General features: G+C 38.0%; 2 protein-coding genes across 9 annotated transcripts in view; both read left to right on the forward strand.

Annotated features, from left to right (window-relative positions):
- Nucleotides 1-488: 488 nt before the first annotated feature.
- LOC123505613 lies at nucleotides 489-12492 on the forward strand. Of its 3 annotated transcripts, XR_006675214.1 has the most exons (7): nucleotides 489-1683; nucleotides 1802-1936; nucleotides 2051-2182; nucleotides 3031-3210; nucleotides 3761-3913; nucleotides 4526-4553; nucleotides 12129-12492. XR_006675214.1 is itself a non-coding variant. In XM_045257145.1 (4 exons), exons 1-4 carry the CDS (start codon nucleotides 1281-1283, stop codon nucleotides 3787-3789), a joined length of 699 nt encoding a protein of 232 aa, XP_045113080.1. In that variant the 5' UTR covers nucleotides 489-1280; the 3' UTR covers nucleotides 3790-3961. The 3 variants fall into 3 exon arrangements, 1 of the variants encoding a protein (XP_045113080.1); XR_006675215.1 differs by lacking the exon at nucleotides 3031-3210; XM_045257145.1 differs by lacking the exons at nucleotides 3031-3210; nucleotides 4526-4553; nucleotides 12129-12492 and having other exon boundaries at nucleotides 3761-3961.
- An 8886-nt stretch (nucleotides 12493-21378) lies between these two features.
- LOC123505615 overlaps nucleotides 21379-25417 on the forward strand; it is a 98969-nt gene continuing 94930 nt past the window's right edge. For 3 of the 6 annotated variants that reach the window (XM_045257148.1, XM_045257147.1, XM_045257149.1), the window contains exon 1: nucleotides 21717-21883. In XM_045257148.1, coding sequence (XP_045113083.1) covers nucleotides 21767-21883 — 117 coding nt within the window. In that variant the 5' untranslated portion in view covers nucleotides 21717-21766. Of the gene's footprint in view, nucleotides 21513-21712; nucleotides 21884-25417 lie in introns of those variants that run through there. The other 3 variants (XM_045257152.1, XM_045257146.1, XM_045257150.1) reach the window with 3 other exon arrangements.

Genomic DNA, 25417 nt, shown 5'->3' on the forward strand with positions numbered 1-25417 from the left:
ACGTATCTCTCTCTCTCTCTCTCTCTCCTGAAATGTAAATGTTGCATCCATTTCTAGCTTCTATAATGTTAATCTTCAGTTTGTTTCTTTGGTGCAATGTTACATCTCTTTTTGTCTTTAGTTTCATTCATGCTAACTCTTTTCCTCTCCTGTGACTTTGATTCTTTCAAGAGTCTCATCATTTCTTCAACTGGATATTATTGTGTTCTTTTCTTAGGAAACTAGAACCTGTCTTTTTTTTCTTTTCCTTGGCTCATACATAAAGCTTCTACTTTGGTCTTCCTTCTTCCCTTAGCACACTTTCTGATTGCATGGTGTTAAAACTACTCAAAAATTCCAGATGCTGACCAGGACAGGCTTTATTACATCTGCAAAGAAAAGGAAGGAGGACCAGTTCACTTGAAAGAAGTTATCTTCACTGAGGAACAAAATAGGAAAATATTTGAAGTTGTTCATGGCTCTAGCAGAAGAGCCCACATGGGTATCAATAAGACTATTTTTAAGATTACAGAAAGATTTTATTGGCTAGGCATAAAGAAAGATGTCATGAAATGGATAAGTGAATGTGATAAATGTCAAAGATCCCAGAAGATAAAAACTGTAGGACAACTTTTGAAACCAATTAAGACTGAAGGCCCTTGGCAGATGGTTGGTGTAGACTTAATAGGCCCCCTAACAGAGAGCCAATCAGGCAACAAGTACATCCTCACTTTGACAGATTTATGGTCCAAATTCATAGAGGCATTTCCATTCCCTTCAAAATCTGCTGATCTTGTTTGTGATGTGTTACAGAGTATTTTTTACCGTTTTGGTCCCCCAGAGAAAATTTTAACTGATCAGGGAAAGGAATTCTGCAATAGATTAAATGATCAGCTCTTTTCCATTTTTGGAGTAAAGCACTTAGTTACACTTGCATACCACCCCCAGACTAATGGTCAAGATGAAAGAACCAACCAGATGCTGAAGGCTGTTTTGACTAAATTAGTCAATGAAAATCAAGATGACTGGGACAGACATTTAGAGGTTGCTTTATTTGGTATCAGAACTTCAGTGCAAGCTTCTACAAAGTATTCCCCCTTTTTCTTGATGTTTGGTAGACAGCCAAGACTGTTCATTGAACTTCAAGAAAATGATAATGAAGAATCCAGTATTTTAGAGTTCCCAAATTTGAATCCATCTGATGATGCAATAGAATCTAGAATCAACTCTATCAAAGCTGTCAAAGAAAAAGTTGACAATAATATTGCTGAAGCTCAAGCTAAACAAAAAAGTATTATGAAATGAGGAAGACCAAAGGATATAAGTCATTCAACTTCAAAATTGGAATGAAAGTTCTTATAAAGAATAATAAAAAGCAAGGAAGGAAAGGTTCCCGGCTTGAGGAGGACTGGCTCGGACCTTATGACATACACAGTATCTTAGATAACTGTGTTCACATTAAACCATATAAATTGCCCAGTTTTGCACAGAAGCATGCACAAGTTTGTGACCAAATATTGCTGCCATCAGCTGCAAGAAATGGTTCTCCCATATTTTCTGTCTTTTCAGAATCCACGGCATCTGGAGAGGAGCCTCAAGGCAACTCTTCCCCACCTACAGACCGTGGTGATGTGGGGCAGCAGCCTGACATGCTCCTTTCTAAAGGGTCACAGCATGTCACAACATTGCCCGTCACCACTGTTGGTAAGGAATGCATTGCTGGTGTTCTTAAATACTCCATGTATGTAGATTGAAGAGTGTACAATCAATCACCATGAGCCTAGTTTCCTTTGTAAATTAATTGTTTCTAAATGCTTTTCAGAATCCACGGCATCTGGGGAGAAGCCTCGAGGCAACTCTTCCCCACCTACAGACCGTGGTGATGTGAGGCAGCAGCCTGACATGCTCCTTTCTAAAGGGTCACAGCATGTCACATCACTGCCCGTCACCACTGTTGGTAAGGAATGCATTGCTGGTGTTCTTAAATACTCCATGTATGTAGATTGAAGAGTGTACAATCATCATGAGCCTTGTTTCCTTTATAAATTAATTGTTTCTAAATGCTTTTCAGAATCCACGGCATCTGGGGAGAAGCCCCAAGGCAACTCTTCCCCACCTACAGACCGTGGTGTGGGGCAGCAGCCTGACATGCTCCTTTCTAAAGGGTCACAGCATGTCACATCACTGCCCATCACCACTGTTGGTAAGGAATGCATTGCTGGTGTTCTTAAATCCTGAGTCTACAGGTAATTTAGGGAAAGCCTAAAGTGGTAATTGTAGATAAGATGATCCTTGTTAAGAGAGTAATGATTTTTCAGAAATGTTAGTGTGATGTGAATCATGAAAACTCAAAATGTTATAAATCTTAATTTTATTTCTTTAATTACATTTGTTGGTTTTATCTTGTTCATAACTGACGAGCAAGCTAATTGTAAATTGGTCAAATTAAATTGGTTCTTGTAAATAAGGTGGAACTAAAAGCTTCTTGTCTATTCCTCTCTGACTGACTGTCTTCACCCTTTCTCACCATTGCATTGTGTATCTCTTGCTATTTTCTACCGCTATTTTCATGCCAACTGCTCTTCTGATCTTGCTAACTGCATTTCTTCTCTCCTCCCTTTGCCTTGCTGAACAAGACTTTTTTTCTCTTTTTTCCTCTCAGCCCTACTCTGTCCAACTCTCTAATGCACGAGTTAATCAGGACTCTCAATCATTCGTATCTTTATCTGGAATGCTCTGCAACTCCATACCTTTTCTGTATTTCTATTTACCTATGCCTTGAACTCACTGAAGAGGGTAGTTTCAAGGCACTGATCTTATTCTTTTAACCAACCCTCTCAAACCTGCTCAATGACTGGTTTCTAAGTGGGCCTTTTTGTTGAATGTTTCTTGTTGCCCTTGATCAGATTTCACCTCTTACATAAAAAATAAGCTTCTGTACAACTTTGTTAGAGTATGCCTTGAATGTTCTTGTTACATCTTATAAATCACCGCTAGAACAATTGATTTCATTACTAAAGATAGTTATCAATAATGTCCCTCAATATTCAGACTGCAAGCCAACAACACTGACGAGGAAAAGAAAGATTGTTGACAAGAAATCAACCACCAAGCGCCAATGTCATCACTCTATCCAACCAGTGCATCCTCTGAAGCCTCTTGAGATGCATTCCAGCTCAAAAAATTAAGAGGAAATATCAAGGATTCTTTCCTCTTCCTATGAATGGCTAGGTAACACTGTTATTGATGCTGCTCAATCACTTTTGGCACATCAATTTTCTCACATCATGGGATTTCAGAGCACAGTCATTTTACAAGGATCCTCATATGGTGGATATGCACCTAAAGACTTTCCACTTGTTCAAGTAATGAATGTTAACCATCATTGGATAACTTTGAGTAATTCTGTCTTGGGCATTGTTAAGCCAGGAAATGTCAACTTGTATGACAGTTTGCAGACAAAAAATATCAACATTCCTACTATTGTAAAAAAAGTAGCAGCCTCATTGTTATTTTGGGAAGATAACACTACAATTACAATTCAGAAACCTAAGTGCAAGCAGCAGAATGGATGCAATGACTGTGGACTTTTTGCCATTGCTAATGCAACTGCTTTATGTTTTGAAGTCAATCCTAGTTATTGTGTCTGGAAACAAAGTAAAATGAGACAACAATTGGCTAGTTGCTTAAGAAATGGCAAAATGGAAATGTTTCCCCATGATGTCAGCCAATCTAACGGTAATGCACACACCACTACTTTTGATGTTTTTTGTCATTGCAGGTTACCATATGAGGATGGTGACAGCATGATGGAATGTGATCGCTGCAAAAGGTGGTACCATCAAGAGTGCGAGAACATTTCATCTTACCGTTGGCAGAAATTGGAAGAATCCAGCATAGCATACGTGTGCAGTGTGTGTCACCAATCTTCAAGGTGTGTCTTTTTAAGTGCTGTGTTCCCTTTCAGGCTGTTGAATTGATATTTCTGTAATATACACTCATTTATTGTGCTGCATATTGTATATTTGAACTGGTATCATACATTTTTTATTGAAAACTCATTTTTGCAAGATCCATTGAATGTAAACCCTTTTAGCCAATTGTTAGATGTTTTGTTAGATAAGAATCCACTGGTAGTGCTATCAAAATGGAAACTAAATGCTTCTATTTTCTGGAGCTACCTGTACCAATTATTTACACTTGAATATAATAGATACCTTTCAAATAGGTTATGTATATGTTTTTTAATGTAGGAGAGGAGGATTGACCAATGGGAACATAAATATAAAGAAAAAGGCCCACTCAGTAACCAGTCTCCTTATGGAGCCCAAAGAATTAGCCAAAGGACAGGAACAAATGTTTTGAAACCTCCCTCTTGAATGAAGACAAGTTATAGGAAGTTGGAAATACAGACACAGGCAGGGAATTCCAGAGCTTACCAGAGAAAGGAATGAAATATTGAAAGTACTGTTGCATATTTCAATGAATTTATGATAGTGTAGATAAGTTAGGGATGACCATTACCACTTCTTTCTTCTTTTTTCAGAACAAGGCGTGTTACAGATTATTGATAAGTACGGACACTTTTCTTTCCTTTTATTAGCTTAATGTTTGGGGTTTTTACTGACCTTTGTTTTAATTGAGGTGCAATTTTTTACTGTCCTTTGCTTTAATTTGGGTGCAATAATAGTTTTATGTTCTTCAGTTTACTTTCTATATTTGTTTTGTTATATATATATATATATATATATATATATATATATATATATATATATATATATATATATATATATATATATATATATATATATATATATATATATATACACACACACACACACACACACACACACACACACACACACACACACACTGGGAGGAGATGGAAAACTCAGAGACAATGCAAGACAAATATAACTTATTTTTGGAAATATACAAAACAGGAGTCAGGAATATGTCCCAAAATATAGACCAAAAGAAGAAGGAAAGAAAGATTGGTTTAATGCAAGGTGTGCTAGGGCAAAGGAGAAAAGAGATGGAGCATGGAAAAGGTGGAGGAGAAATAGGAATCCAACAAACAAGGAAAACTTCAAGGCAGCAAGAAATGAATATGTTAAGATGAGGAAGGAAGAGGAAAAGAACTTGAAAAGATATTGTCAAAAATGTAAGGAGCAACCAAAATTGTTCTATAGATTCATAAATGGAAAAATTAGGCAAAAGAAACAATAGAAAGGTTAAAAGGAGAGAACGGGATGGTGGAAGACCCAAAAAGTATGGCAGAACTACTAAATAAAAAATTCCTGGAGGTCTTTACTAAAGAATCCAAATTTGAGAGGCCACAGGGTAATAGAGAGATAATCTATATGAAAGAGATTAAAGTAACCAAGCTTGAAATAAAAGAGTTAATGAAGGAACTGGATGAAGAGAAGGCAATGGGACCGGATGAAGTCTCAGGCAGAATACTGAAAGAATGTAGGGAAGAACTAGCAAGTCCTATATACAACATCATAAAATGCTCAATAGAAAATGGAACAGTGCCAGTAGAATGGAAAAGAGCTGAGGTGGTTCCCATATATAAGAGCAGAAGGAAAGAAGAACCTTTAAATTACAGACCGGTATCACTAACTAGTGTAATATGCAAGATGTGTGAAAGAATAATAAAGAAACAATGGATCGAGTTCCTTGAAGACAACAAATTAATATCAAATAGCCAATTTGGTTTTAGAAAAGGACGGTCTTGTGTAACTAATTTATTGAGTTTCTATTCTAGAATAGTTGATAGAGTACAAGAGAGAGAGGATGGGTTGACTGCATCTATTTGGATTTAAAAAGGCGTTTGACAAAGTGCCACACGCAAGATTACTGTGGAAGTTAGAGAGAAGGGTGGCTTAAAAGGAAGCACATTGAGATGGATAGAAAATTATTTGAGGGAGAGAAATAAGGACGGTAGTTAAAGATATGAAGTCCAAGTGGAGAGCAGTAGAAAGCGGAGTGCCACAGGGGTCAGTATTGGCACCAATACTTTTCCTCATTTATATTAACGACATGCCAGAAGGAGTGAACAGCTACATAAATTTGTTTGCGGATGATACGAAACTGTGCAGAGTTATAAAGCAAAAGGAGGATTGTGAAATACTGCAAGAAGACCTAAATAAGATCTGGGAATGGAGTAAGAAGTGGGAAATGGAATTCAATGTGAACAAAAGCCATGTCATGGAAATGGGAAAGAGTGAAAGACGACCTGTGGGAATCTATAAGATGGGAGATGGAGTAGAACTGGAGAAAGTAAAAAGGAAAAGGACTTAGGAGTGACGATGGAAGAAAACAATCAACCAGTAAGCCATATTGATAGAATTTTTAGAGAAACATATAATTTGCTGAGGAATATTGGAGTAGCATTTCACTACATGGACAAAGAAATGATGAAGAAATTGATAAATACTATAATAAGACCCAGATTGGAATATGCAGGAGTAGTGTGGACCCCTCATAAAAGAAACACATAAGAAATTGGAGGCTACAAAAATGGCTACAAGAATGGTCCCAGAACTTGAAGGGATGACATATGAGGAGAGACTAAAGGCTATGGATCTACCAACCTTGGAACAAAGAAGGAGAGAGGAGACCTGATACAAGTCTATAAATTAATCAACGGAATGGACCAAGTGGATAATGAGAAACTGATCCTGAGAGAAGAATATGACATCCAAAGCACAAGATCGCATAGTAAAAAGCTGAGAAAGGGAAGATGTCTGAGAGATATTAAAAAATATAGTTTCCCGCAGAGATGTATTGAGACGTGGAACAGTTTAGATGAAGAAGTAGTGTCTGCAACGAGTGTGCACACTTTTAAAGTAAGATTGGATAAGTGTAGATATGGAGAATATATAAGAATGGTAGTATGATGGAACCACTAAATTATAGACCAGTATCGTTGACTAGTATATTGTGCAAGGTATGTGAAGAAGTAATTAAAGCTAAGTGGAGTGAGTATCTAGAAAGTGAAAACATTCTGAGTGAAAGGCAGTTTGGTTTCAGAAAAGGAAGATCGTGTGTATCCAATTTATTATGTTTTTATTCAAGAGTGACTGACATACTGCAACATAGAGAGGGATAGGTGGAAGCTATCTACCTGGACTTGAGAAAGGCCTTTGATAAAGTACCACACAACAGACTGATGTGGAAACTAAAGATGACTGGAGGAGTAAATGATAAACTAGCAAAATGGATGGAAAATTACTTAATGGGAAGAGAAATGAGAAAAGTAGTGAGAGGAAAGAAGTCCGAGTGGAAGAAGGTAACCAGTGGATTTCCACAAGGGTCAGTGCTTGGTCCCATCATGTTTTTGATTTATGTTAATGATATGCCAGTAGGAATTGACAGTTATATGAACATGTTTGCGGACGATACTAAAATTATGAGGAGAGTAAAGAATGTGGAAGATTGTAACAAGTTACAGGAAGATCTTGATAAAATATATGAGTGGAGTAAGGAGTGGCAGATGGAATTTAATATAGACAAGACCCATGTTATGAAAATGGGAAGTAGATACAGACCAAACTGGGATTACAGACTGGGTGATGAGAAAATTAAAGAGACCAATGAGGAGAAAGACTTAGGAGTAACCGTGCAAAACACTTTGTCACTGGAGAAACACATTAACAAGATTTTTTGGAAAACATACATGCTTCAAAATATTGGCCTTGCATTTCACTACCTAGATGAAGGAATGATGAAGATATTATGTACCTTAATAAGACCCCAGCTAGAATATGCAGCATGTGTCTGGTCACCGCATATGAAGAAAAATGTGAAAAAGGTAGAAAGGGTACAAAGGCTGGCAATAAGGATGGTGCCAGGACTCTAGGAGTTAGACTATGAGGAAAGACTGAGGAAGCTGGGGCTGATCACATTAGAAGAGAGAAGAACAAGAGGAGACATGATAACAATGTATAAATTGGTGAACAAGATTGACATACTGGATAGAGAGTTGATAAAGGTGACCACAAGTAATTATCTCCGAGGACATGGAAAAAAGCTAATAAAGGACATCTGTCTAAATGACGTGAGAAAATACAGTTTCCCGCATCGTAGCATTGATAAGTGGAATAAACTGAGCAGTTATGTCGTTGACGCGGTGTGTGTCAATCTGATGAAAGAGAGATATGACAGGAATGGACAAGGAGACAGGACACAGAGAGCTTAGCTCGGGTCCTGTAATACACAAATAGGTAAATACACACACACACACACACACACACACACACACACACACACACACACACACACACATTCTTTCAAGAGACAAATTGGATGAAATTCAAGAGTGCTAAGGGAGCAAATGAAAAGTGGAAAGAATTTATAAAAATATACAAAGAAGGTGAGAAAAATTTGTACCAATAAGACAACATAGAAGTTGGAAAGCAGGACTGGTTTAACGATAGATGTGAAAAGGCTAGAACAAGAAAAGAGGATGCATGGAAGAGGTGGAGAAGGAAAAGACGGATTAAGCAGTGGGAAAGTTACAAAAGAGCAAGAAATGAATATGTGTTGATTAGAAGAGAAGAAAGAAAGAAACAAGAAAAGGATATAATTGATAAATGTAAAGACCAACCAAGGCTTTTTACAGACATGTGAACAACAACATCAAAAATAGAGAAAGTATTGAAAGTTTAGAAGTAAATGGAGTATGCAGTGAAGATCCCAGGAAATGGCAGAGGCTATGAATGGATGCTTTCGGAAGGTATTCACAAAGGAGACTGCTTTTGACAAACCACTGGTAATGGAACAGAAAGGGATTATGAAGGAGTTTCAAGTAACTGTGGAGGAGATCAAGAACATGATGGGGAGTTTAGAAGTGAGAAAAGCTGTGGGACCTGATGGGGTATCAGGATGGATTTTAAGAGAATGCAGGAGCAATTGGCAGAAAAAGTTTGTGAAGTAATTGATGCCTCATTAAGGGAAGGTGTAGTGCCCCAAGACTGGAAAAGAGCTAACATTGTCCCAATCTATAAATCAGGTAACAAGAGAGACCCATTGAACTATAGACCAGTGTCACTTACAAGTGTGGTAGCTAAGATGTGTGAGAGGGTGGTGAAGAATAGATGGACAGACTTCTTGGAGAAAAATGACATACTTTGTGAGTGTCAATTTGGTTTTAGAAAAGGCGTTCATGCACGACAAACCTGATATGTTACTATTCGAGGGTGATAGATGTAATACAGGAAAGAGATGGTTGGGCTGATGGAATATATCTGGATTTAAAAAGGCCTTTGATAAGGTACCACACCAGAGACTGATCTGGAAACTTGAAATGGTAGGAGGAGTGCATGGCAGTTTACTAAAATGGATGGAAGACTTTTGGTAGGAAGAGAAATGAGAACAATAATTAAGGACAGACCATCAGAATGGGGATTGGTGGAGAGTGGAGTTCCACAGGGATCAGTGTTGGCACCAGTAATGTTCGCGGTCTACATAAATGACATGGTGGATGGGGTGTCCAGTTATGTGAGCCTATTTGCAGGCGATGCAAAATTGTTAAGAAAAGTGAGATGTGACAAAGATTGCGAACTACTCCAGGAAGACTTGGACAGAATATGGAAATGGAGCTGTACATGGCAAATGGAGTTCAACACGACAAAATGCAAGAAAATAGAGTTTGGCAAGAGTGAAAGAAGAATCAGGAGTATGTACAAGATAGGAAATGAAGACATAAAACCAGTCATGAAGAAAAAGACCTTGGGGTGACAATTACCAATGACCTATCGCCAGAGAGACATATAAACAAAATAATTGGAGAAGTATTGAACTTATTGAGGAACATAAGAGTGGCGTTCGTATATTTAGATGAAGAAATGATGAAGAAAATAATTACTGCAATGATAAGACCGAGGCTTGAATATGCAACAATACAGTGGGCTCGAACTTAAAGAAACACATAAGGAAACTAGAGAAAGTACAGAGGGCTGCAACGAAAATGGTGCCTGACTTAAGAGATTTGACTTATGAAGACAGACTGAAAAGAATGCAACTTCCAACCCTGGAAAACAGAGAGAAAGGGGAGACCTGATAGCAATATACAGAGTGATGATTGGCATGGAAAAAATGGATAGGGAAGATCTGTGTATGTGGAATGGAAGAATGTCGAGAGGGCATGGGAAAAAACTAAAATGGCCACTTATAGGAGAGATGTGAAAAATATAGCTTCCCTCATAGAAGGGTGGAAGCATGGAATAGTTTAGACGTGGAAGTGGTCAGCGCAAGGAATATTCATGATTTTAAGAAAAAGCTGGACATTAATAGATATGGAGACGGGACAACACGAGCATAGCTCTTTTCCCGTATGTTACAATTAGGTAAATACAATTAGGTAAATACACACACACACACACACACACACACACACACACACCCGGGTGGAGATATTTGGGTGTCTCCTTTCACGTGTAGCCCCTGTTCACCTAGCAGTGAGTAGGTACGGGATGTAAATCGAGGAGTTGTGACCTTGTTGTCCCGGTGTGTGGTGTGTGCCTGGTCTCAGGCCTAACTGAAGATCGGAAATAATGAGCTCTGAGCTCGTTCCGTAGGGTAACGTCTGGCTTTCTCGTCAGAGACTGCAGCAGATCAAACAGTGAATTACACACACACACACACACACACACATTCACAATACTACACTCAAACATGCTCTGTACACCATTCTCTCCAAGGGTTTATTGTCTTAAGAGATAAACGGGGACTTCAACTCCTATTCATCTGTCAATCTCTAATGTGGCAGTCAACCCTTATCTTTTAGTCTGTCCTTTCCTCTTAAATATATCCTTATATTTCTATTATTCAGAACTTCATTCCATATTACATGACATATTCATTCCCCAACTTTGAAACTATCAACACTACAATACTTCACACACTACATAAAAACCAAAAAATGTCACAGCATAAGACAAGGTTTATCAAAATTTAATGTTAAATCGTGGTGCAGCATTCAGCCCATCATGGCCTTTTGCGTATTGTGACTTCTTAATATCACAAAATAAATTGTATAATGCCAACACATGTTCTCAAGTAACTTTGTAAATAATTCAAGAATCATCCATTATTTACTGTAATGCAGTATGTATGTGTGTGTGTGGATATATATATATATATATATATATATATATATATATATATATATATATATATATATATATATATATATATATATATATATATATAGAGAGAGAGAGAGAGAGAGAGAATTGTTCCATATGCCTTCATACTTTTATAATAAATTTTAGAAATTTCATGGAAATGTTTTGTTTATATTTTCTGAATTTATTTCAAATGTTGATCCTCTATTAAAATAAAAAGCAAGGAATTTTTTTTTTATGTAGATGTCATGTATTCTGTTATTATATAATCATTAATCAAATCAACAGGAAATGCTTTTGTACCATTTACTTATAGTACATGAGTACAAGTTCAAGATTGTTGAAGTGTGATGGGTCAGCATTACACACACCTTAACTTGAGGCACTGTGATAAATAGCAACACCATGCATTACTGGCTTCACTGATGTATATGTACTGAACATTAATTTATATATATATATATATATATATATATATATATATATATATATATATATATATATATATATATATATATATATATATATTATGCGTTATTGTTTCAAATATTTTTGCAGATTAAAACTATGTTACTTTTATTATTAACCAAAAGACCAATTATTTTAATGGCATAGTACCTATGTATGTAGGCTACACCCTAAACTAGAATCACAGGTGATTTAGTACCTGATGTATGATAGATTGATAGCATTTAACTGATAGCTTGTATGAAAGTGGCCAATGATATTCAAATATAATAAAATACTTTGCATAAATTGTTTTATATCAAGTACTATTACTGAATATGTGCAAGTTGTGCAGTACTTGGTGTGGCAATAGATAAAGCAACACATCAAATGAAGGATAACACAGCTTGTAATGCAGTAGAATATGCATTAATCCAGCTTATTTGATAAAAAAAAAAAATGGAAAATTGTATTTTGCAAGGTCAAGGGACATATTATGAGATGTACTCTATTGAGCACTCTGTGAGTGTTACTTTGTTACTTACTAAAGGATAAATGCCTTTTCAGGTCACAATTATCACTGCATGAATTTCCTAGTTTTACTTGATGGGAGTGACAAGAGTGGAATCCCAGCACAGCACAGCCAGCATGTCAGCCATAAAGAGTATCACCAAGGAATGCATATCAATAAAAGGGCTACAAAGTGTACTACAAGCCTACAACAAAAATTAAAGATATATCAATCGAAATAACAGCACAAAATAAATAGGTGGTCATTCATAAAGTCAGTCAATCTTTTTTTAAAGTATTGAATCAGCTTCTGCCACATAGATGGGAAATGAATTCCAGTCTTTCACCACAGGATCATCATACAATCCTTACAATCATCATAAATTATTGTAAGGAACAAAGATTTTATAATGATGTGCCAATAGTGGGAGCCACAGTAAACACATCACTGGCACAAATTGGACAGATCATGAAAAATTTTGCAATGCTTAATAAAGATAGTCTGCAACAATCTCCCTTCAGTGAATAAAGTAAACCCAAATACATGAGGCATAGACATAGAATCCCCTTTCCTTTAACAACACAAGTGCCAGGTGTTTTTTTTCACGTAAGATAGGAAGGTAGCGTACAACATGAAAAAGGCTCACTTAGTCACCAAGGAAAATTGTCTTGAAATCTCCCTCATAATTAAATTAAGTCATAAGAAGTTGGAATTACAGAAGCAGGTAGGGAATTCCAGAGTTGGACAGAGTAGGGGTGAGAGGAAGAAGAAAGCCTTGTGCATCAAGAGTGCAGGAGGAGAGGATCAATACAGTTATCCAAATCAGAAGAGCAGTTAGCATGAAAATTACAGAAGGATATATATATATATATATATATATATATATATATATATATATATATATATATATATATATATATATATATATATATATATATATATATATCACCCTCAGACTGTTTACTGTGTACAAGGACCCTGTATGATATGGAGTACTTTTTGCATGTGTATTGCAGTCAAAGTTTTATCGGATAGGGAGAAATCAAAGTTTTTGTCTTAACAACTTCTCTCCTCTGACTGACTGTCCTCAGTTTTTTTTTTCACAGCTGGAATGTTGCATCTCTCGTGATCAACTGACTTTTTTATTATATTTTCTATTGCCATTGGCCAGCTTTCCTATTCCATGGAAAAAAAAAATATATATATATATATATATATATATATATATATATATATATATATATATATATATATATATATATATATATATTTCTTTTTCCATGGAATAGGAAAGAAAAAAAATATATATATATATATATATATATATATATATATATATATATATATATATATATATATATATATATATATATATATATATATAATTTTTTTTCCATGGAATAGGGAAAGCTGGCCAATGGCAATAGAAAATATAATAAAAAAAAGTCAGTTGATCACGAGAGATGCAACATTCCAGCTGTGAAAAAAAAAAAACTGAGGACAGTCAGTCAGAGGAGAGAAGTTGTTAAGACAAAAAACTCTTGATTTCTCCCTATCTGATAAAACTTTATGACTGCAACCCCCCCCTCCCCCCACACATGCAAAAAGTACTCCATAGGTGGGCATACAGGGTCCTTGTACACAGTAAACAGTCTGAGGGGTGAGAAAAATTGACTAAGATGCCTCAGAATTCTAGAAGCTGTTTTAGCAAGAGATAAGATGTAAAATTTCCAGTAAAGATTATAAATAAGAAACAGACAGGATATTCAGTATAGAAGATGGGGACAGTCGAATGTCATTGAAGAGGGAATAGTTGTCTGGAAGGTTGTGTTGAGGTGATAAATCAAGGAATTGAGTTTTTGAAGCAATGAACATTACAAAATTTCTTACGCCTTAATCAGAAATCTTAGAAAGATCAGAAGTCAGGTATCTGTGGCACTCCTGTGATCTATTAACATCCTAAAGGGTTGGTCGTCTCTGAAAAGACAAGAAAAGTGTCGAGAGGTGTCATCAGTGTTAGAGTTGATAGGACAAGAAGTTTGGTTGACAACATTGATAAATAATAGGAAGAGAGTTGGTGATAGGACAGAACCCTGAGGAATACCAGTTGATAAATTTTGGAGAACAGTAGCTGTCTTCAACAACAGTGCAAGAATGCTCGGAAAGGAAACTTAATACGTATAAAGTTGCAGAGAGAAGGATACAAAGCAAAGGAAGGTTGGTTTGAGATAGGTTTGTGCCAAATTCTATCAAAAGCTTTTGATATGTGTATGATAATAGTGTTCTCATCACATCAGTCCTAGAGATGTACAACAGTCAAGAAGCAGTGTGTCTGTAAGGGGATGGAAGAGGCTTCCATACAGAGTCAGATGCCTAAGAAAGGGAAGGAACATTGAAGTCCCCATACAAGAATAATATCTTTACCGAAACATAAATCTTGAACATTAAGATACACAATTCAAAACAAAAATCACATATACTGACAACACATGCTATGTCAACATTATCTCACACAATCACATGCAGACAAATCAGTGTGAATTTTATATCTTATGTTTCTATGCTTGGTATTTGATGGTACTGAGACACCCATCATGACAGGTCTTGTGTGAAAAACTGTTTTGATTCACACAATGTTTCAGGCCTGCAATATGATACAGAATGACATTTTTACTTTATACTTCTCTTTATTTTATCATGAGACATTACTCTTTAAAATGACACACATTCAAAGGACTGTGTCTTGTGTATTATTGAAAAATGAGCTACATAAATGCTTTGCTTTTGAGTCACACACTGTTTCTGGCCAACTATATGATAGTTAATGTGATTTCTATTTTACAATGATCTTTCTTATACAATGAGGCAGTAATCTTTTCAGTGATACATATTTCAAGGCTCAAGTCTTGTGTATTACTGAAAAATGAGTTACATGTTTCTGACTCACACACTGTTTTAGGCCACCATATAATACAGAATGTGATATTTTTACTTTACACTGATGTTTCCTATACAATGAGGCAGTAATCTTTCTACTCACACATTTCAAGGTTCAAGTCTTGTCTATTATTAAACAATGAACTACAAAAACACTTTATTTTGACCTCCACACTATTTTTGGTCACCCATATGATACAGAGTGTGATATTTCTACTTTACAGTTATTTTTTTTTTTTTTTATCATGAGGCACTATTCTTTCCAATGGCACACATTTCAAAGCTCAAGTCTTGTGTATTACTGAAAAATGACCTACATAAACATTTTATTTTGAGCCACACACGGTTTCAAGCCAGCCAATGATAGAGTGTGATATTTCTGCCTTATGCTTGCGTGTATTATATAACGAGGCACCAATCTTTCCACTGACATACATTTCAAGGTCCATGTCTGGTGTATTATTGCAAAATGAGCTATATTAACAGTTTTTAGTCACAGCATATTTTAAGCCAGCCATATCAAACAAATAAGTGATATTTATGCTCTTTGGTTCTTTTTACTTAGTGAGGCTCTAGTCTTTCCACTGATACAAGCTGAAAGTCAATGGCTGCTGTAATATTAAAAAAAAAAAAATCAAATTTTGTTTGAATTCACACAATATCACGAGTCACACTCTGTCATAGCTGGTTCTGGTTCTGGTTGGTGTCGGAAGTAATGCCTTTTGGAACGGCACTTCCTGATGTGTTTTCCTGTCGGCCTGGGTTTTTGATATTGCTGTTTATTTACTGTTAACATAACATAAATAATAAGATAACAAAGGGCCACCAGGGCCCATCTAGGTTATCCTGTATCAGTCGCACAGCGACCTCGTCATCAGTACTTAAAGATACACTTACAAGTACACAATACATTATATACTAATTCTAAATATTTGGCCCATTAACAGGGCTAAGTCCTGCAGCGAAATCCTCTACAATTTGTGGTCCCCATACATGGGGATCATGTCTTATTTAACTATAGTAAATTTCTTATAAAAACTATCATGCAGTGCTATACATAATTATAAATCTAATAAATTTAAGTGCTTATCTAATCTGTTTTAAACATTGTCAAACTAGTGCTATTTACAACCGTCTCTGGCAATGCATTCCAGAAGTCTACCACTCTATGACTAAAGAAATATTTTCTTATATCTAACCTGCAGCCTTGCTTTCTAATCTTCCTGCCATGATTTCTAGTCCTATTTCCTCCTCTAAGGTAAAGAAAGATCTCACATCTATGTAGTTTGTATCTGAGAACATTTTAAATAACTCTATCATATCCCTCTTATACATCTCCTCTCAAATGAAAACATGTTTAATTCCTTTAATCTATCTCTATACTCCAGGTGCTTTAATGCTGGTATCATCCTAGTTGCTCTTCTCTGAACTGCTTCTAACATGTTGATATCCTGCCTATAGTGGGGTGACCAGGCCTGTATGCAATACTCTAAATGGGGCCTAACATAGGAATTATATAAGCTACGCACCACTTCCTTACTTTTATAACTAACATTTCTATTTATAAAACCCAGGATCCTATTTGCCCTATTTCTTGCTTCTAAACATTGCTTTGAAAATTTCATAGTCCTGTCTATCACTACTCCTAAATCCTTTCCTTCCTCTACTGCCTCTAGCCAACATCCCTCCATCTCATAGTTAAAGTTTGTGTTGTCTTTACCTAAATGCATAACCTGACACTTTTAGAATTAAACTCCATCTGCCACCTGTCTGCCCATGCTATCAGCCTGTCCAGGTCTCGTTGTATTCTGTAATTGTCCTTTTCACCCTGTACTGCACATGCTATCTTAGTATCATCTGCAAACTTTGATACTTTGCTACTAATTCCTATATCTAAATCGTTAATGTACACCAAGAAAAGAAGAGGTCCTAGCACTGATCCTTGGGGTACCCACTAACCACTTCCTTCCACTCAGACATTGCCCCATTTAATACTACTCTCTGTTTCCTATCAGAAAGCCATTCACTAATCCAATCAACTAACCTACCCCTATCCCATGTAGTCTCAATTTGTACACTAGCCTCCTATGCGGTACCTTATCAAACGCCTTGCTAAAATCTAGATATATAACATCTATGCTATTTCCATCATCTAACTCCTTGGTAATATATTCTAAGATATCGAGCAAATTTGTAAGACAGGACCTCCCTGATCTAAAGCCATGTTGGGTATCTCTAATTAATCTATTCTCATTTAAATGCTCCCAAATACTACCCTTAATGATTTTCTCTAGTATCTTACATACTATACTAGTTAAACTGATCGGTCTATAATTATTCGCATCATCCTTCCTACCTTTTTAAATATTGGAGTAACATTAGCTAACTTCCAGTCCTGAGGTATCTCAGCAAACCTAAGTGATCTTTCAAAGATTAACTTAAGTGCTTCAGAAATACTGTCTACACCCTCCCTAAGTACTCTGGCATGTAGCTCATCAGGACCACTAGCTTTCCTATCGTCTAGTTCAAGAATAAATTTCCTAATAATTCCCGGTTTTATATCAATATTTTCTAAAGCTCTTAAACTACTCGTCGCACTGTTTGTAACAGGATTTCCTATTCTTTCCTAGTAAATACTGAAGAAAATTGTTCATTCAATAATTCTACTATGTCTTCATTTTGATCCACTACTACACCATCTTTTCTGAGTGGTCCAATCCTATCCTTATTTCTTTTATCACTGACCTTGTAATAACTATATAATTTTTGGGATCTTTACTCCCAGCTCTAGCTAGTTTTATCTCTGCCTGCCTTTTACTTTTTTTATAACCTTACTCAAATCATCCCTGACCTGTCTGTACCTAATCAAATCTACATCTTCCCACTTTTCTGCAACTCTCTATGCCCTCTTCTTCTCTCTGATCTGGCTACCTATCTCATGAGTCCACCATAATGGCTTCCTGTTTCTCTGCCTTATATCTTTGTAAGGGATACACTGCATCACTATACCCTTTACTACAACCTTAAAAATATCCCACATCTCCTGTGCAGTTTTATTTCCAAAACTATCTTCCCAGTTTACCTCTCCTAATAACTGACGTAACCTACCATAATTGCCTTTCTGATAGTTTGGGACTCTAGTCTTATTCACTATATTATCCCTACTGGAATTAATGATAAATCTAATTATATGATGGTCACTGTTTGCTAAAGTCTCTCCTACCTCAACTTCCTTTAAACAATGCTCAATATTTGTTAGTACTATGTCTAAAACCTTCCTCCCCTAGTAGGTTTATCTACCATCTGCACTAAATAGTTATCCTGAAAACTTTCCATAAACTTATTTTCACTAGCATCTCCTACCATCCTCTCCCAGTTTACTGACTTAAGATTAAAATCCCTAAGATAATTGTCTGACTAGTACACCCCTATTTATCTCATCTACCATAAGGTTGTCTACATCTGCTGACTGGTTAGGTGGCCTATAAAAGCTCCTACTCTAATAACCTTACTTTTGTTTACTCTAACATCCAGCCATAAGGACTCTACTCTGTTATCTACCTTAATACCATTAACCTGACTGGAAATGAAGGATTTTTTACATAAATAACTACTCCTCCGCCTATCCTACCAATTCTCTGGTGTAAATACATAATGTATCCATCTACTTCATATTCTTTCCTATTTTCCTAAACTTTTCCTCATTTACCCATGCCTCTGTGACACATACAACATCTAAGTCCTCCTCAACTATATAACTAGATAACTCGTCCTTCTTGTTCCTAAGACTCCTGGCATTTACATAAAAACATTTAAGTCCTGCTACCTTCCTAGATGCTGTCTCCTTATTTGGAATCCTAATCTTATTCTCTCCTATTTGCACCTGGAAATCTTTCCTAATCTTTTCACTATCTCTGTTTATCCTATCTAATTTATGTCTAGCATCTTTCTTCTGGAATGCATTTGCTACCTCACCCCTACACTCCATCCCAACTCCCCTCCAGACATCCACTCAGCACATCCACACCCTTCCTACTCAGATGCACACCATCCCTAGCATACAAATCCTTCGCCCATAGAACCTATCCCATACATCCACAAAGCTGACACCCACATCCTTACACATCCCTTTTACCCGATCATTCACACCAATGGCTCTAGACAACCATTCCCTGCTAACATACACACGAGGCAAGATTCCTGACACTACACACCTCCTACCACTCTCCCTTATCTTGCCTAACATTTCCCGAAATCTTGCCACTAACTCCTCCGACCCACCTGCTCTGACATCGTTCCCACCTACGTGCAAAACTACTACACCCTCCCTCTCCATCCCCCCCAACCCTCTTCTGCACCTCCTCACTCACTGCCTTCACACCTGCACCAGGCATACACACGTTCGTCCTCCTATCCCTGTCTTTCCCACAGAAAGTGCTATCTAAATACCTAACCTGAGAGTCACCCACCACACACACCTGAGGTGTGCTAGGCACAACCATCCTCCTCCTCTCCTCTACCCCCTTCTTTCTCCTTTCACTCACCACAACCACTTCATTCACTCCACTCTCACTCTCCCCCTCCCCCTCCAACAAACCGAACCTATTTTCACACTCAACAGGTTTAGTCCTATCCTCCCTAACTGTCTCCGCTTTCCTTCCCCCTCGCAACCTGCCATCTCTGCCTATCCTGACTACTATCTTTCCCAGTCTGGCTCGCCTGCTCCCTCTTCCCCACTCTGCTCTTCCCGACAGAGGGCCAAGCCACCCTGTCGCCCTCAGAAGGTCCAACCTTCGGCCTAACACTGATCTCCTGCCTAATTTTTTCCACTGCCTCCCCAAGCCTCTTAACCTCCTCCTTCAATTCAAAGATGAGAACTTCGTTCGCACTTTTCCCCTCACTTAGCTTTCTGATTTCCTCTCGCAATTCTCGGTGCTCAAGAGAAAGAACTAAATTCTCGCTCTTGAGCCTACACACCATACACTCAGAAAAGTCAACGACCTTCCTGTCGTGCCCACACATCTCACACACAACAAACTCTCCCAATCCCACCTCAACACTCTCTTTCACGCACTCAATCACACTCTGATATACCTCAGTAGCTACCGCCATACTAATTTACAATATGTTAACTCACAAACAAATAAAAATACTAGGTGACGGCGGGGTGAGGGAACCGCGGTGGTGGAGGGCCTAAGTGAGGTCAACTAATCCTCTTTCAAGGTCAACTTGACGGTTACAAGCCTAGTCTCCTCGCTCTACAAAAATACTTTTAACTCACAAACACTGATTCTAACCTCTATTTCACTCTAATCTAACACTTGCAGTACACACTTTCACTTCACTAACACTCAAAAGCACCACACACAGACACCAAGTACAAACACCACTCGCTAACTATAAAAACCACAGCCAGAAACGGAGCGCACACACAACACGTCCACTCGCCACCACAGCTATTCACTGCCTGTTTTTTAGTTTTGCATATTTCTTTTCTGTTTTTGTCTTTTTGTCCAAAATTCTAACAATATGTCTTTGGTATTTTCAATTTCACTGTTTTCATATAACAACTCTCCTAGTATGTCATCTGTGTCTTCTTGGTATGGTCGTTGTAGGACTGGGTGTCTGTCTTTCTAAGTTGTAGGCTGGACAGTAAAGAATAAAATGTTTTAGGTCTTCCACTGGGTCACCACACATAATACATTCTGTTGCCGCATTTATAAACCTTTGCCTATCTTCAAGATCCATATTGTTGGTCCTACATCTAAAGAGTATGATGGTAGCCTCCCTGTTGTCATAGATCTTATCCTGCCCTCCTATACTTTGCCTCATCTCCCTGTACATCTTCAGGTTTACTTTCCCTACCATCTCCTGTTTCCACATCTTTGTGTCCCATTCCTTCACCTTCCTACTGATATCCAAGTAACTCTCAGCCTCCCCTCTTAATCCGATTAGATGTCTGTATTCTAGAAGTCCTGATATCCATTTATTTTTCGTTTGAGTTTCTCATTTCCTCCACCACTCTGCTCAGTAATTAATTTCCTTGATCTTTCAATACATATTGCAGGTATTTTAACTGTCCTTCCATTAACCGTGCCTTCATACTTGATAACTATAGGCATGCCATAGTGTGACTGTCGTCTGCTCCCAGGCCGCGCATGCGCAGAAGACGCAACTAAACACTTACGAGCCACACTTTGGCATGTGACAACGGCCCCAACAAACCCCCAAGAACTGGTGGTAAACACTAAACAGTCTCTCTCTCTCATTGTGTGGGTGGGTGGGTGGGTGCCGAAGTCACCGTGAGGGGTAACGCCAGCAAACATTTGAATCTGTTCCTGAGGTGACCCTGAAAGCTTTAAAACTTCATCATCAGTGACACTGTTCAGTCTTCGTGCCTTATCGCTGGTACCGTTCGCTACCTATACCACTTTGTGCAGGTATAGTGGTTTAGACCACTGCCTACAGTATAACTTGCTGAATGATACTTTCTGTACCATATGGTAGGTGCAAATTGAAATATCATAGCTTATATTCTAACTATAATAGCTTAGTAGCCTTTTGTTTGCACGTTTATTGCTGCTGTTTGTAAAGAGCTGAAGACGCCTCATATCTCTGATGGAGCTTATACAGGTAGGCTCCTTTCCTCTGACGTGCGTTATATAAAATCCAGTGAAATTGATATAAAATTTGCAAAGGTCCGTATCCCCTAGAACACACACACACACACACACACACACACACAGGCAAAACAAACATGGCCCAGCGTCAGCGTGGTAGTACAAATTTGCCTGCAGGGGAGGAAGCTCAGAAGTTGAATTATCTACAGCCTGAAATTCTTCCTGTGCAAGTAATGGTGGATGTCCTGAAAGAAGTGAGTCATACATGTGTAGCTTAGATTAATGGTAACGCTGATTTATCCCCTAATTTCTCGGTTCCTTCTTGTTAGTACAGTGGTAATGAGCTGGCCTGACATTGCTAATGTCAGCAGATCGAGTCTCGCTCGGGCTTGTTAGTTGAAGCTGTTTACTGGGATGTTGCTGCTGTGGTTGGAGAGTCACAGTCGGGAGTAGGGTTCACTTGGCTGACGTTCTGGAGAGTATCAGGTGTAATGTATACCGGGAATAAAACCAACGATTTTTTTTTTTTTTTAAGTAAAGAATGGCGCCTCCTTTGTAATCATTGAAACAACCATGCAAGGTGATAGAGTACTTACTATACAACATGTCTGTGATGTTTTGAATGTGGGGACGGCTTTCATAGGGCCATAGTAATTAAATGGATATTCTGGTGCCTGCAGTATCTTAAGTCCATAATGATCAGTTATGTACGAAGGTATACAAGTTAATGCGTGTGTTCATATTTTGGTGAGTATGTGGTCAGTTAGGTCAGGTTTGCCGGCTGGCTAGCAGATTATGGTAGGTTAGGATAATTTCAGTGAAAATTATCTATGAATTTTTATATTTTACAATTTTTTCTGGTAAGGTTAGGATAGTTTAGGCAGGGGTCTGCCCGGCTAGCAGGTTATTATGTTAGGTTAGAATAATTTCAGTGAAAATTTGTCCTTAAAAAAACATGTTTTTGTCCTTAGATTTTTCCCCGGATCGCCATATATCGTCTCTTTTGGCTATCCCTCCCTGAAACCCCCAATTCCCCACAGTCCCCCAAGCTTGCTGGGACAGGTGGGGGAGTGGGATGGAGGAAAAGGGGAGGTCCTATTCTGTACTTTTACCCTGTCACAGATAATGCAGAATTATATGGGTAAATCTTCATATTATAGCAACATCAGACACAAGCTCATAACTCGCAAATGTAGAGGGGTCAGTGACTTGGCTTTAAACATAGGTTCTTCTACAATTTCGTACAATAAACTCTAGATGGTTTTGGCCACCCTTAGGTTGTTCTTACTATTTGCAACATTGACAGTAAGTACACTACCTAGGTACCACAAATAAATAATAACGCTGCAATAGGTCTGGGAATGTGCTGTGTGTCGAGTTTTCTCTAAGTCCAGCGAGCTCCATCACACTCAGAAGTGAGCTGCTTTCCCCTCCCTCCCTCCCACACACAACAGTTCTCTTATAGCTTCACACATTATGGCCTATCTCTACCAATACCCCCTCCTCACAATACCTTAATGAAAGGTTGAAGGTCCTGGCTGTGGGACATTCTGTTCTCGATTGTCGTTAAGTTCACTGTACTCCACGGGGACAGCAGGAGCGATGATTTCCCAGTAATCAAATTTGCAACCTTTACAACTAATGTCAGTGGTGGCCATGGCTGAACTGCACACACAGATGTCTTTGTGCACCTGTCTGCCCAGCTGTGCCCCGCCTACGAATACATATAGCAGATTCCCATTGGCGCAACTTGTGGTGTTAACCCCTTCGGCACCGATCGCCTTAGGCGTGAGACATGCCTCTATACCGCCCACATAATCGCTCACTAAACTTGCTCGTATTTGTCACTTTCATTCATTTTTATTGTATAAGTGCACTGTACATATGAATATAAATGGTTTCCACATAAAACACACTATAATAACACATAATAATAATGATAATGATAATAATAATTATGAAAAAACTCTATAGTGTGAGGTGTTCCCTCTCTCAAAAAAAGACTGCGCCACAGTGCTGCAGAGTAGAGGTCAGGTATAAGCTGTCAGGTCACAGGTCACTTTGACATGACTTGGGTGATTATCTAAAAAGTAACAAAACGCCTCACGTGCACACGAAAACTTTGGCACATGTCCATTTATCCCCCCATCAAGGACACTGAACTCAGGGATGGCGTGAGGGCGAACGTCATTGAATATGTCAGCCAGGAACGTCCATCCAGAGTCAACCACCGCCTCATTCTCCTCCAGTAACTCACTATCACTCAGTTCCTCTAAGTCACTTTCATCACTATACTCATCATCATCACTAAACTTATCATCTGAGTCAGCAGGCAAGTACTCAGAGCCAGAGCTACAGTCACTATCCACCTCCATTATCAGAGAAGGCAGCACAGTTCCTTGGACAAAAATGGCATGGAAGCAGGAGCACAGAGCACGATAATCCTACTCAGACAAACCGGCACTACGTTATGTCACTCTTGGTTCACGCCACCCTATCGTGACGTGTCGTGATGTATTATTCACTGATTTGCTGCTGTCACAGAGTAGGCGGAACCTAGACCATCCTAGTTGCTAATACCACCATGCCAGATGCCAAACAAGGCAGCCGAACCATTTTAAACTTTTATTCCGAATGTATCCCGTACCAGTGTACGTGATGGTATGTAGTACCATACCTCCCCATCACGTACACGTGTATGGGACGGTACTGAGGGGGTTAAGAGGTGATGGCACGTCATTGGACAAAAGAACTATAGATACAATAAGAATCCTATTCAGCAGTTACCCACAAACCCCAGCTATAAACAAATGTAAGTCAGTGTACTGCCCATTTCCGAGTGTGATGGAGCTCCATGGCTTGCTGCAGCTTGCTGGACTTAGAGAAAACTTGCCAAACACTGCACATTTGAGGGCTTGCGTAGGACACACTAAGGCCATCCCCCAAATAAAACCACAATAAACATATTGTGCATAAAGTACTTCATCACTAAATGTGAGTATTTTACTGCTTCGTTAAGAGGTGGTATTGGTAGAAATATATATATATATATATATATATATATATATATATATATATATATATATATATATATATATATATATATATATATATATATATATATATATATATATATATATATATATATATATACCGTATTTTATGGCTTGCAAGACGCTGCATCTTGGAAGACGCACCCTAATATTTGAAAGAAATTTCTAAGAAAAAAAAAGTCATTTTCATACAAGAACGCATTCACCATATACCCGACCACTTTACACAAAAAACATCAGAAGCAAGGAGTCTGCAAGACACTATTGTTTCACCACTCATTACAAATTTGCTGGAGCACTCACCACAAATTTAAAACTATGTAAATAAAAACACCATAGGTAAATACATATACACAGTGAAACAGTCCATCTCTTGTTTTAGTGGCGGGCGACGGCATGTTTTGGACCTGTTGTTTACATTATGGAATCACTTGTCCGATCGCCCAAACCGAACACGTCAGTGCTGCAGTTTGTATTTATTTTATTTTGCAGTCGTGGTTCATAGGCTTTATCAATGTGAATACAATTCACAAGTGGGGTTTTGACTCTTGCTTGAATGAGTAAGCCACTTGGATGTTCTATTAATAAAGGTATAAAGACACCTGGCATGATGTGTATGCGTTCGTGTGCATGTATGTGTGTGTTGCAATGGGACAAGGGAGTAGCCCATTTTCTCCACATGCTGAGTTGGCTGCAGGAAGGATTATGGTATTGTAAATACTTGTAACACCTAAG

The sequence above is a fragment of the Portunus trituberculatus genome, chromosome 18 (genome assembly GCF_017591435.1).
Source record: "Portunus trituberculatus isolate SZX2019 chromosome 18, ASM1759143v1, whole genome shotgun sequence".
NCBI lineage: Eukaryota > Metazoa > Arthropoda > Malacostraca > Decapoda > Portunidae > Portunus > Portunus trituberculatus.